At 40.5% G+C, this 14,736-nt stretch overlaps 1 protein-coding gene across 1 annotated transcript; it reads right to left on the minus strand.

Annotated features, from left to right (window-relative positions):
• Positions 1–1,263: 1,263 nt before the first annotated feature.
• On the minus strand, positions 1,264–2,259 carry MC4R (melanocortin 4 receptor). The gene has a single exon (XM_074892982.1). The coding sequence runs from the start codon at positions 2,257–2,259 to the stop codon at positions 1,264–1,266; it is 996 nt and encodes a 331-aa protein (XP_074749083.1).
• Between the last annotated feature and the right edge of the window lie 12,477 nt (positions 2,260–14,736).

The following is a 14,736-nucleotide window of genomic DNA, read 5'->3' on the forward strand; positions in this document are numbered from 1 at the left end:
TGTGGAGACAAAGTGATGGTTTAGCATGAAACCGAGAACACATCAATTAGATGCCTGAAAAGGTGAACTGGCTTCAATCAGCAGTAACACACAGGGCTGCCAGACACAGAGCATGGGTTTAGAGACTCGTCAGTCAGCATCCCTTCCATGTGATAGCATTGCCCTCACAAAGCTCATGTGCTCTACAGTATGTTCTGAGGTGCTCAGGCCAAATTAACACATGCCTTGACTCCTCTGTAAGGATCCTGACAGTGGATCCCAGCTGCTAACACCACACTTCAGAATAGAGGGCAGCTTGTTTCCAACCAGGACGTATTTTCTTCTGAAGCACAGAGTCCTTTTCCCCCACAGCACCTTAGAACAAGGAAGGACTGAATGTTCAAAATGAAGTTCACTCTTCATCAGGTAGATCTCTCATTGAATCTTTACATTAGTGCTAGCACTGTCAATGTTAATACTGTGCCTACTTCATGACTGAATGGACAGTGCTCGTCTAACTGGATGTCAATCTAGCAAATATATCCAGGGCTAACTGATACTCCAGGGAGCAATTTCAACTTTGCAAAAAGGTACTTTCAGACATACAGCAATCATCATCTTAAAAAAACCCCCAACAAACCCCAAGCATTTGATTTTCTGTGTAGCAGGTGTTTGAAAATTCTTGTTGTAGGCAATAACAGTATGTGCTGGGTTTGTGTGGAGGGGTTGTAACAAGGAAGAAAATTGCTGCTTGTGGAGTAGGAGGAAAAGAGTTCAAAATGAATGAATACACCTTGTTGGTTGCAGTAACCTTTATGAAAAATCTGCTTTCTAATTCCAGAGAACCACTAATCCACTAATAGAGAAGCATATGCTCTATTTTAAGCTGTATATAATGCAACAGATAGCTATAATTACTTAAACAGAATAAGGAACAGTATCAGCCAGTATGTACTGTAAGTCAGGCAAGTTACTTATTTTGTCAGCAGTTGGAACATACAGCTGCTTATGTTTGTTAGTATTTCACATCCAACATTACATTTATTTGCTTACTTACAAACTGGTATGAAGTGCTGCTTCTCTTTCCAGCCAAATGAATTACAAACTGTAGATATCACAAACATTGTACAGAAATATGAATTACATGTGAATGGGATACAAGGGAGGGGAGACAGAAAGAGGTGCTCACTCTTAAAGATTTAAACCAAATTCTGCTGAGAAATTGTATCTGAAGGCTTGGAAGTCTGTGCTGCATGTTTTGTACACGTAACATATCCACTCGGTTTAATACTTTCCAGGCAAATCACAAAGCCCTCTCAGGCTACAGCAGCATATAATCTCCTTGAATGTTTTCCTGAGCTCCTGACTCCGGAATGCATAGATAAGTGGATCGATGATGGAATTGCACATGATGAGGATGAGGTAGAAGTTAAAGTGGGACATGAAGCACACACAGTAGGGGTTGTAGGGGCAGGAGATGTAGAAAATCAAGTGCAGGAAAAATGGAGCCCAGCACACAACAAAAACTCCAATCAGGATGGTGAGAGTGATGGCCCCTTTCATGTTGGCCCCTTGGCGAATAGGGCCAGTCCCTGGAAGAACAGCAATCTTTTTGATATGCATCCGAGCCATCATAAACATGTGGACATAAAGGGATGCCATGAGAATGAGCATAGTGAAGAACATGCTAATAAGGCAGATGATGACAACACTGCTGTCAGAGTAAATGATGAACAAAATGCCTGAGACTGTGCAAGCAGCCCAGATGCATGTGATGATGACCCCTACGCGCTTCACCGTCATGATATTATGGTACTGGAGGGCGTAAAAGATAGTAAAGTACCTGTCCACTGCTATTGAGAGGAGACTGCAAATTGATGCAAGCAAGGAACTGCAAATCACTGAGTCAATGACATTGTCAATGTTTATGGTAAAGCTCTGTGCATCTGTGTCTGTATTGTTTAGCAGCGTGATGACAATAGTTTCTGATCCATTAGATACACTCACTAGCATGTCAGCCACTGCCAAGCTACAGATGAAGAAGTACATGGGCGAATGGAGGTTCTTGTTCTTGGCTATTGCCACAATGACCAAGACATTCTCCAGCAAGCTGATAATGCCCAGAGTCACAAACACTTCAGGGGATACAAAGAGTTGCTCGTAGCAGCCTCCTGAGGAGTGGCCCTTTGCATTGGGCTCGCTGGCACCTCCGTGCAGTCCATAGCTGTGGTTCCAGAAATGGAGAGGCTGGAGTGTCCCACGGTGCTGGGTGAAATTCATCTTATGGAGATTCCCTTTCAGCTTCTTGCTTTTAAAACTCCTGTTCCTTTTGTATTCCTTTGAAAACCTTCTTTGGCTTTTCAGCTTGGGAAGAAAAATAAGCCAGCACTGAGGCAGGCAGCAGTTCAGAACACTTTGACTGCTGTTACAAAATAAGGTTTCAAACTCAGAAATACTGGTTTACTTTCTCACAGATGCAGTTTCTGATCATCATCACATTTACCTTGGTGATCTGTGTCACAGAGTCCCAACAGTCTGTAAGTTTGCATCAGATTCTCCCCTGTGGTCAGTTCCTCTTTAGTTCACTGGTATGCTGCAAGGCTTTTTTGTTCCCTTCCATTAAGAGAGGCAAACATAAAATACCCAAGTGACTGCTGCGGAGCAGAAACTAATTTCAAACTGCAAGCACCGGTCTTGCTGTCAGTGCATGCCGGCTGCCTGTTTTATGGTGTGTGGAGGAGAAAAATAATCAGGGCACTCTCCGCCTCTGCTTTGCCTTCCAGCCAATGGGGCTCGGGAGCCGCAGAAAGTCGAGGAGCTGCTGATTCTGAGCCTCTCTGAAACATCACACGGCACAGTAGATTCAGATACAGCATGAGCTACCAGCAGCTACAGGAAAGCAGATGGGCTACCAGAGATTTGTTTCCCTCCTTTAGCCTCTCAGAATAGTATTTTAATACTGATTTTTAATTAGCAATCCTACAGAACTATACTAGCAATCTTACAGAATTCCTGGAGCTGAACTGATGGCTTTTTATTTTTCAGACTGTGATTTACTCTTGCCCCTTCTGTGGCACAAAGTTGTTCTGCTTTGTATATTTGGCAAAATAAGAAAAGGACAAGGAAGCAAGACAATATTATTTCCTCTTGGTTCTCTCTCCCAGATCTCCCTTGCATTGTTAACTTTTCTATGCCTTAGCTGTCCATTTGCAAGATGTGTTGTTGCAAGTTTGCGTTATACTGTCTAAACTACTTAGAATTTTTAAGAAAGGGAGACCATCTAAGGACCAAAAACAGAACAAGAAACCAAAGTCGTAAATGGCTTAATAAATTGTCCTAAAGAAAGCAGTTTTTCCCAGGTAATAGCTTTCTTCATTGTCTTATTTCCAGGAAGGAAAAGAGGATAGAGTTGATTACAGAAGCCCTGTCACCATCAAGAATTAGGATGTTGGGCAGAAAAAGAAAAATCAGTATTTAGAATAGATAAAGGGAAGCAACAGGAGATAATGTTGCAACCTGTAGGAAATGGGGCTCATACAATGGTAATGACACAAAGACATCAATAAATCTCCTAAAAGTCCATCTGGATGGATGTCCCTATGCTTACCTGGCATGAGCTGAAAGTCAGCTTGTGTGCAGTCTGCCAGCTCTTGAGAAGGAGGAAAAGAATGTCAAATGAATATGAAGAGACAGGGACAAAAGTTGTTTTGCTGTTTCCTCTCCAGGCTTTGCAATTGAGGATTGAAAAACAAATATACTGAACAAAACCTAAAGTACAGGTGGATTTTCAAGCTATGGAAGCTATAGAAAAGTCAGTCACTACACCCGAGTGTAATGTTTCCAAGGAAGTTGTTTGAATGAGTATTTCCAATCAGCTACCAGGAAGGTTATGGAGGGGTCTGTATCTGATGCAAGAGTCTATTTTCTTCAACCTCTCAAACTTTTTTCATCTTCTATGCATTAGCTGTTTTTAAAATGAACAGCTATAAAGAGATACAGGAATACAGCATGCATGTGGAAGCACAACTATCTTTATTCAACATCCCAGCACCAGGGTGAAGCATGATTTTACTTTCACACTTGGATTTGCTATGAAGACCTATATTTGTTACGAAGACCTGTATCAGAAGAAAAACCTCAGCCAATTATTTCTGGGCCTTTCCCCAGACAGATTGCTTCATAAAGCTGAAACATAAACATCCAAGACAAACAAAATAACTTGCGGCACAGGAAATCCTACATTTATCAGTTTGGAAAACATCATTCACTAGCAGCATCCTTGCAATGAAAGAATAGCTTGCTGCCAAGAGGGTGAGATTTACTTTCCTATCAAGACATAATGCAAGCTAGGATTCAAAAAGATTTATTATCTAGTTACTTATCCCTGGGCCATTATACACTAACTCCTGCCACAGACAGGACTTGCATACTTAACCTTTAAGGACATAGCTACAGCGTGAGAGCAGTGAGAAAATTTATATAAAGACTGATGTGGGAGAGCAGCATCTCCCCAGACAAGGTATTTTTCTACACCTGCAGCCAGAAATGTATAATCTTCAAGTTATCTCAGGGAAACAGCCACTCAGCATCCCTTTCTTCATCACCCCCCTCCATGATGGAAGTGCCCATGGCACAGGGATCTCTCTCTTTCACCTACTTAGGTGGAGCTAGAGCAGGAGAGGCTGGCAAGAACAGAGAGAAGCTACCTCCAGAGGATACTGCCCCATTTGCTCCAGCTGTCTGTCTGTCTATCCCTTTCTTGGCTCCTCTCTGCACATTATCTCTGTTCTCATCCCCATTTATCTTTCCATTTACTATCTTTCTTTACCCAGAAGCTATCCAGATAATGTTCCATGCTTTATTTTTCTCTGGATGTGGTCAGAAAAATGCAACATTGGTCATAACAAAAGAAAAAAAATCCCACCCACAGCCATCATGGACCTCAGAATTTCTACTTATGCTCTGCATTCTTGGGGCAATGTTGTTTTGGTGTGTTAGCCATTCATATTTGTGGGATGAGGGTACATGACTGGAAGCAGTAGACTTACGGTAGCTTAGCAACTCAGTCTGCTCTGACTAGAAGGTAAAACAAGTTATATGAGCACTTTTTTAAATGAGAGAAGATGTATGTAAATACTTTTACAGTAGAAGATGGATACATGCCTCTGGCTGTCATTTAACAAAAGCCAAACCATATAATGTTAAAATCATTCAAAGGATCCTAGCTCTCTCATGCCTGAAAATATGTCAGTATTTCAATTTTTTTAATCATAGATAACAAGACTACTGCCTAATATACATTGCCTAAACTGTTTCTTAAATTTTAAAAACCAAAGCTGAGCTAGTATTTCTTTCAAAAGTGATGGCTGGCAAGCTTTTCAGCACCATGGAAAAACAGCCATAGCTGCAGAAAACGATGAACTGGTAATAGTGATATACTAATATGAGCTCCAGCTCTTAAGAGAATTAAAACACCAATGAAGATTTGATACCAGCCTCCCCTTTAACATAATGAGGAATCATATGATAAAAAATATTATTTTGATCTGTCTTTTAAAATGTCAATTTTAAGACTTCCTCCTATACAATTCCCACATGTCCTATGCTCTGTTTCCAGATACTCCCCCATGCCCACCCTCTAGATAGGATTACAGCCATCTACACCTCATAACATTTTGAAGGGCTGAATTATCCTCTGACAGTTGCTTTTGAAAGTTGGAAGAAAGCGTTCACTGGAATCAATAATCAGATAAAATCCCAATAGTGATGCAGGAAAACAGGCAAAGTCATGAGCAGGCTGTATAGGCCCTCTATGGGAGAAAAAGAAAGGTAGAGGAAGTTAGCACAGGCACTTCCCTTGCTCAAATGCAGACTGAGATCTCTTTGAATCCCATGCCCATGTTGCTCAAGCACAGAGATGATATTTACCACTTCAACAGCTGTCAGTGGAAACAGAGGAGGGGTTGTGAGAAGCTGGGTAGAAGGAGAAGCCAAAGAAGCAGATTATTAACACTTAATCAATCCCTTAGAGTTGTCTGAGTATGCCAGAACTGTGTAAAGGGTGCTGCTGCATTTTCATGCAGAAGCATAAATGAAAGCTTTTGATACATGCTCTCAAATCCAGTTTTTCAGTGCATTCAAAATCTGAAGTCCATAACACAGTATAAAGACAGAAGTATATTTTAGCATGCTGATTTTGAAGTATAAAAGGATCCAGGCAATTAAACTTTGTAAGCTTCTATGAGATTTTAACCTGCACGGTATCTTTAGCAAAGACAAATTCTGCCTAACACTCAAAATACTCACCAAAAATGGTCAAATAATGCAATGTCCATCCTACTCACAGATGTCATTGGAAGACTCATTTCTTTGATTCTTTCTAGCTCCAGTAAATTAACATATGAGCAATATGGAGACACTTGTTTGTTCCTGTATTTGGACTGGTAGTTTTTTTAAGTTGGTCTTTGAAGCAAGACTGATATAAACATGAAGAGACATATCAATACAGACCTGACTATCATAAACTTCAGATGCTACCCTAAGATACATAGGAATACAGAGGAGAACTGGCACTGGTTTTGGTTGAAGTAAAGGTGATGATGTTACAGAATCACAGAATCATTCAGGTTGGAAAAGACCCTTGGGATCATCGAGTCCAACCATCAGCCCTACTCTACAAAGTTCTCCCCTACACCATATCCCCCAACATCTCATCTAAACGACCCTTAAACACATCCAGGGATGGTGACTCCACAACCTCCCTGGACAGCCTATTCCACTGTCTGACCACTCTTTCTGTGAAAATTTTTTTCCTAACGTCCAGTCTGAACCTCCCCTGTTGGAGTTTAAAGCCATTCCCACTTGTTCTGTCACTAATTACCTGTGAGAAGAGACCAGCACCAACCTCTCTACAATGTCCTTTCAGGTAGCTGTAGAGAGTGATGAGGTCTCCCCTCAGCCTTCTCCTCCTCAAACTAAACAGTCCCAACTCCTTCAATCTCTCCTCATAGGATTTGTTCTCCAGGCCCTTCACCAGCTTCGTTGCCCTCCTCTGCACTCGCTCCAGCACCTCGATATCTCTCTTGTATTGAGGTGCCCAAAACTGGACACAATACTCCAGGTGTGGCCTCACCAGTGCGGAGTACAGGGGGACTATCACCTCCCTGCTTCTGCTGGTCACACTATTTCTAATACAAGCCAGGATGCCGTTTTCTTTCTTGGCCACCTGGGCACATGTCTGTTGCAGATAGCAAAGAAAATTCACATGGTAGAAGGTGACTAGTTCTGCAGTATAGAACTTGAGATGTCTATGTGTAATGTTACTTTACAAAAAAAATATTATACACCAAGTAAATTATTATTCTTTGTGCTTGTACAAACAAGTTCAAAGAAGAAGTAATGAATCAGTGGGGGTCTTAGTCAATCAAGAATAAACTGTGTAGTCAAGCTTCTATTCAGAATCACAGAAATATGGACAGGACTTCTGGAAGTCATCTCATTCAGCTTCTGCTTTGAATGGGATTGCCACCAACACTGGATCAGATCAGCTGTGGCTTTTGTCTAGCCAAGCCTTGAAAACTTCCAAGAATGGAGATCCTACGGTCTGCCTGGATAACCTGTTCTTGTACTTCATTGCTTTTCTAGTTAAAAAGTTTTTCCTAGTCTGAATCCCCCAAGACTTGGTTACATGCACTACAGGAGAAGCAGAGAGAGCTGGACTGGTAAAGGTTGTTGAAAAGGAGGCTAAGGGGTGATCTAATAGCAGATGAATTTAATCTAATAGCTAATGAAAGAGAAGGTACAAAGGTTATAGGGCCAAGTTCTTCTTGGTAATGCCAGGGAATATAAAAAGCAGCAGTCACAGATTGTGGGTTGGGTATGTAACCTAAATTCCTGTCCATCATGACAGCCCTTCGATGAACCATCTTCAGTTTCTTGACATACGTTTTGAACTGTAGGGGCCCAAAGTTTAACACTGTTCTGAGTACAGCCTCACCCATGCCAGGTAGAGTGGGATAATAGCCTACTTCAGTATGTCAGCTGTGCTTCTCCTAAGGCAGTTGGGCACCTGCTTTGTCCCATTTACAATGATAGTGCACTTCTGGCTTATATTCAGGTTGACATTCAGCATAACACCTTTGCGGTCCTTTTCAGCAAAGCCGCTACTCGGGCAGTCAGTGCCTGCTGTGTAGGGATGCATGGGGCTATTCCATCCCATGCAAAGAGCTTGGTACTTCTTGTTCACCTTCATATATTTTCTGTTGGCCCAATACTCATGTCTGCCAACATTCCTCTGAATCATTCCCAGCAAAGACCCCAGGGTACTCCATTTGTTCTCAGCTATCAGCTGGACTGTTGCCCAGTGTTGAGTACATTGTTCACTACCTTTTGAGACCATCAGTCCAAGCAGCTTTCAACCCACCTGTGACATGTAAATGAAACCACTGGTCACTGGAAAACTGGTCTAATACATTTTCATCTAGCCTTTTATTTTGGAGTGCTGATTGCCTTGTAATCTTTGTAATTTATTTTTAATCTTTCTCACTTGATGTGAAAGCAGTTTTTAAGTCAGGGAGCTTCAGTGTTGAGAGAAGTAGTCTCTGTAGCTTGCCTCTTTTCCTCGTGTCTGTTAGAAGAGCAGGAGAAATCTTTAGCCAGTCTGGCTAATGAAAAACACAAAAATGTATATTCTGCTGGCAAATGATACATTTGCACTTAATTGAAGATGCTGTAAATGTGCAGAAGTGGAATATTTTCCGTTAACATAGCATGAAGAGCGCAGAGACTTTAAGCACTTAAAATGTTTAAATCTGATCTCATTTCTGTTTTAGTCAAATGCGGTTGTGATCATGGAGATCATTAATTTGCAGTCAATGCAACAATTACCATCCTTGTCCTAGTGTTTTCTCCCCCATTCTATACCTCCCAAATAATCAATCTTCTTTTACTTATTTGTAGATTTAGGTGCTTGTCTGTTCAGACTAATCTGAAGCACTTTGTTCAAATGACTCCAAAATCTCCTAAGTGCTGATATCCCTCTCCGAATACCTCTCCAAAAGACATACAGCAGCATGCAAGATTAACTACAAATTAAACATTGCCATTCATCCAGATCAGCAAACCAGAAAACAATAATCCTGCATTTGTGACTTCCTTGGTTTGTTCTATGCCAAAAAATAAGCTCTTGACATGGCCTTTTCCTTTGTTCATGACCTTTGTACACAAAGACAGGAGAGGAAATACTTCTAACTACACGCTCTTCTTCACTCTCTATACGCTCCGGTACAGAGCAGTTTCAGCACTACCCTTGCTTCTCACTTTAGATCATGAGGTCATTTTATATTCTGAAGTTTAGAATGATCTTAACTTTTCCATCTTATCATATTCAGTTTTCTGCCATAATAATATTCAGTATTTTTGTGTGTGAGAGTTGCAGTAACATTTTATTCTAGCAGAAAAATGATCTAGTCAGTCCAGCTGTCTAACCATTAAAGCTTGAAAAAGGGCATGTCTCATTACAGTTGAATGAGAAGTATAGAACCAAGGCAGAAAAACTGACAGATCATCATTTAATGACAACCCGAGGTTGCATTGTGGCAAAAAAGCAGCTGGTTTGGATGACGTCAAGTCACTTCAATTCAGTTTTTCAGAAAAGTCTTCAGAGTAGGGGTATAACCTACAGTTAATGTGAGATGGAAAGTTACTAACTTGAGTTTTCTCTTCCAGTTCATTCACTTCTGAGGGTGACCATTGTTATTCCAATGGAAAAGTCATACGGCCACTTCTTTGACTTACACTGTAAAGTGACTGGTGCTACACATGCAAAAAGATTAGTAGGTTTGAAATCCATTGATTAGCCTCCATAAATCAGGATTATTTGTTGTCTGAATTGAGGAAGATACCAGCAGCTGTGATCAGGGCCCTGTCTCCAGTGTGTGTATGCCATCCTATAGTGCTGGATGGTACATACCCTAAAAGGCTTATGCTTGCAGAGTTATGGCAGCTAAAACCCTTTGGTGATGCAGGTGTGTGGGGGGCAATGACATGCAGTTAGATCTGAACATGTCTGATAAAATAAGAGGGAATGCCAATTCTACAGAAACCATAGAAACTTGATGCAGAAAAAATATGTTAAGGAAACACAGTTCATTCACTCCAAAATAAATTCCAAACAACCCAGCATTTAGTAATTCAGTATTGTAAATTTACACTCCCAATGGTTTAGTTATGGGACCTATGCTTGCATCCAGTTGGTTTGTGTTTAATCTCTATGGTTATAAAAATGCCAGTCTTTACTTCTATACCAAATTCCTTGCATTGTTTCACTTATACCTTGATTCTCTGATTATGCATTTTGTGCATATGACAAGTTCACAAATTACTAGACTATTGACGTTACTGTGACATAATTTCTTTAGTACCTTTACAGAGAGAGTTGTGTGCTTAAAACCACTGTTCAAGATGCATAATTTAGGTGTGAAGGAGCTTACATATACACAGTTACCGAAAACCAGATTATTTAAACCCTTCATGAATGTTCTGTGCACACACACATGCGCACACACACACGCACACACACACACATATATATAAATGCTTACGTCCTTCTCAGTTCCATATGATGTGTTGCCCTGTGCTCTGCCATGTAATTCCATGTGCAAGAGGTAGGAGCAACTCCTCAAGAAAGCCCAAAGCTGCTTGAGCTTTGTTAACAGAGGCAGTCTCCAATTGTGTAGTTGCACAGGGGACTTTCATGTCTTCCATCCATTTTGACAGCCCCTCAAAGCACTCTGTTTTTCAGCAGAGATATTGGACAAATCCTGGACAAAGTCTACCAGTTCAGCAAGGAGTGCTTAACCTCCTTGTGAATTGTTTTTCTCCATAGGAATTAAATAAAAAACAACTAGAAATGTTGGAGTCATAATCTGGTATAAAACATAAAGTAGATGCACCAAGTCATATGGCAAATGAATGAGTTAGCCAGCGGTGGTGTCAGGATAAGACTGCAGATTAAAGTATAAACCTGAGAGTGCTGTCTTGAGGTAGGAACATCTTTACTGACACACAGTCCAAAACTGTCAGAGTTTTCTCTAAGAACTGGGCACAGAGAAGGAAAATACAGAGTGTCTAGACTTTTGAAGAGCTACAGGGTGTCTGCAGTTGTTTGATTTCTTGACAATCTCTTCACATCCGTCATCAACATATGGTAACAAGAATACCCCATTTCATCTTGTGACAACTGCTGCAACTGCTGGTGTTCTTTCAACGATCTCTGGTACTTCAAAAAGTCTGAATTAGAAGACTATTGATAGTGAAGCTGATCCACTGGAAAGCAGAAATATTTTATTTGCAAAGCTTTTATAGAAAAAGTCGTCTTAGAAAATTCAGGGGCATGAACCAATTTATTTTGAATAGCAGAGATGGTCTGTGCTAGGTCATTACTCAGAACTTCTAGTCCTCACTGAAGGGTCATTTTTATTAAACTCAGGAAGAGTCTCCTTTTCTTTTCAGGATGAAGAAGTATGCACTATAAATCCTTTTCCTCTCTCTACTGCTGGCATACAGATTTTATGGCTGCCTGTGACAGAGGCTGATAATTTTCTGTCATAGCAGACTTTCATGAAAAGGAAAGGGTGAATGGGTATATGAGAGCAGTGCAATAAATTAAATGGAGTAGCTCTTGCCTTTACGGTGTTCAAAACTGCATATTCTAAGGTTGTTAGAAAAAGGAGAGAGAGGAGGTAGCCATGATAGAAGAGTAACATGTGAATCACCTTGTCATAATATGGTGCAAAGCAGGTTGTCTGAAAAATTAACCTGGGCTAGAAGATGTTTTTTCTTCAACAGAATAGATAGCCCTGGTTGAGGTCTAAATCCTGAAAGTGAATTAAAGATTGATAAGGACTCAGAGGCACTCTTTTGTCTAGAGAACTGTGGGTACAAGTACACCATCTTTGAGAAGTGATGAAAATCCCCAAAGGCCTCAAGTTAGACTGAAATCCTTTAACATATTACTAATATTTCATCTGCCTTTGTACTGAAAAGAAAGATATTTTGTTGAAGCTAAATGAGATTAGAGGATTAATTGAAACCTTTGAGAGTTAAACAGGAATGGCCAGAGTAGTGGCTGATGTGTCCAAACAAACACTGCACTGTTGTTTTTTTCCTTTGATTTTGGTCTTGGACATAGAAATCATAGAAAGAGATCTTGGAGTTTATAGATAGAAAGGTGACTTTAGGCCATCCAAGAGCTTATATTTGAAACAGGTGAAAAAGACCTTCCAGTTATATAGACAAAAAAAAAAAGAATAAATCTGTAAAATGGAAAGGAAAACCCAGGGATATCTTCACTTGTCTGTGAGTTCTAGTTTGCTTAGACTTTTCATAGACAGCTGTTGTAAGCAGGGAAGATGAGGTTAGAACAGTAAGAAGATTCCTACAGCCCTTGCTGGAGCAAATACGAAAAAGAAAGTACCAAAGGATCCTGACATGCCATATGGCAGACTCTTCAGTGGGAAAGGGTGTCTCCACAGCTGTGTAAACTAGGATGTCAAATGACTCATTCAGTTAGCCCCTACTCCTGAGTGAATTTTACTGTGACACTGTGTGAGCAACAGAGATGAGATTTCTTCCTCACGTAATGATGTGCAAGAACGAGGCAGAGAATTGTAAACATGGGATGCAAGGGAAACAAAGACAATTTAAATGCATGTTACATTTCATTTCCAGTAAAGGAAAACAGAAAACAAGCTTAAATCCCTCCAGGGACTGTTGGCCTGAAAAAACATATACTGATAAGTCAGTGTGCTACACCTTAAGATATTGTGCATTGCTGCAGATTAAAAAAGTATCAAAAGAAAAAAGTTGAAGACTTCAGAAATTAGCTAGGTAAAAAATATCAGAGAAAAATTAAAAAACTTGTAAAAAAAACCCCAAACAACCAAATTATTTTTTCATCACCCTGGGAAGCTTTTAAAAGCTTACTCAAAATTAACATGGTAGATAACTACATCCTGGGGAGAACTGTCTGATCTAGATTTCTTTTTGAGAAGGGCAACAATCTCCAACAATTATCACTGCTAATATTACATAGAACTTCCTTGGCATCTTATTTTAAGAACTCTGAGTGCTTTTTCTGGTTGTCTTCAAACTCAGTCAGATACATGACTTAGATCACGTTATGTTTTGCTAAAAAATGCTGTTTCATTCTTCTTTCTTTAATAAATGAAATTTAGAATTCCTTTGAAAGAAATCAAACAAGCAGCCTTTTTCTCTGCATCTGAGTTTTTCTTTGTAATTTTAGAAAATGCTTATCAAAACAGGAGGAAAATAGAAAAATACAGGAGTGAACTAGCTTATTTGTGTTACTAAATCTATACGCATTATCACATGCTTAGTGACAGATTAATTCAGTTATAAGCATAACTACACATCGTGGCCAAAAGTACTGAGAAAAAGAAAGTTGCAACACTCACCTAAAACAAGGTCATAGTTTCCTTAAGACAACTCTTCAGCAAAATGGAGTACCTCTGCTTACTTCAGATTATAAAGAGACATTCTTTTAGCTGGTAGAGCAGCTAAGATCCCTTGTTAAACCCACAGAGGCTCTGAGAAGCAAGGAAAACCAGGGAAAGAAAGCAGCCCTAGCTTCAGCTGAGAGGCTACTGATGGGAAGGGCACAATCTTCCCCATCAAGTTTTCCAGGTGTAGTTATGTGTGAGTTCTCATCTACTGGGAAGAGCAAGCACTGCTAAGTCCTGGAAGACTTTTGTTTAAAAATAGCTCTTATAAGCATCGCTCTATATGGGTAACTAGTAGTATAAAAAGGATTTTCTGCAATGAAGTATAGGAAGCTCCTTGTGAGGGCCATCAGCTTCTTTTCCACCTCACCTAGTACAAAGTCCTCACATATGACACTTAGCAAGGTCATTAAAATTCAAGCAAGTGATTTTCTGCTTTAAAGTGATTCAAATAACTCTGAGCCACAGAGAGTAGTTTTGTGTGCTTGGATCATGGAAGAAACATGACCAGTAGGCCAAGGGAGGTGATTCTGCTCCTCTACTCCACTCTCATGAGACTCCACCTGGAGCACTGTGTCCAGCTCTGGGCCCCCAACATAAGAAGTACATGGACCTGCTTGAGAAGGTCCAGAGGAGTGCCGTGAAGATTACTGGGTGGCTGGAGCACCTCCCTGATGAGGACAGGCTGAGAGACTTGGGATTGTTCAGCCTGGACAAGAGAAGGTGCCTGGGAGACCTTATAGCGGACTTCCAGTACATAAAGAGGGCCTACAGGAAAGGGGGGAGGGACTCTTTATCAGGGAGTGTAGTGATAGGTTGAGGGGTAATGTCTTTAAACTCAAAGAAGGTAGATTTAAATTAGGTGTACAGAAGAATTCTTCACTGTGAGGATGGTGAGGCACAGGAACAGGTTGCCCAGAGAAGGTGTGGCTGCCCCCTCCCTGGAAGTGTTCAAGGCCAGGTTGGACGGGACTTTGAGCAACCTGATCTAGTGGAAGGTGTCCCTGCCCATGGCAGGGGGGTTGGAACTAGATGATCTTTAAGGTCCCTTCTAGCCCAAACCATTCTATGATTCTATGATGAGATACGTAATTACATTCCAGTTAATTTAAAGGACGGAAAAGAGAAACAAGGATGAAGCATTATAGGTCTGTTTTAACTATCGGATATGAGGATGTGTTCTTACTGCTTGCTGTATGTATTTATTTTGTATTATGTTTTTATTATTATTATGGAT

The sequence above is a fragment of the Strix uralensis genome, chromosome 1 (genome assembly GCF_047716275.1).
Source record: "Strix uralensis isolate ZFMK-TIS-50842 chromosome 1, bStrUra1, whole genome shotgun sequence".
NCBI lineage: Eukaryota > Metazoa > Chordata > Aves > Strigiformes > Strigidae > Strix > Strix uralensis.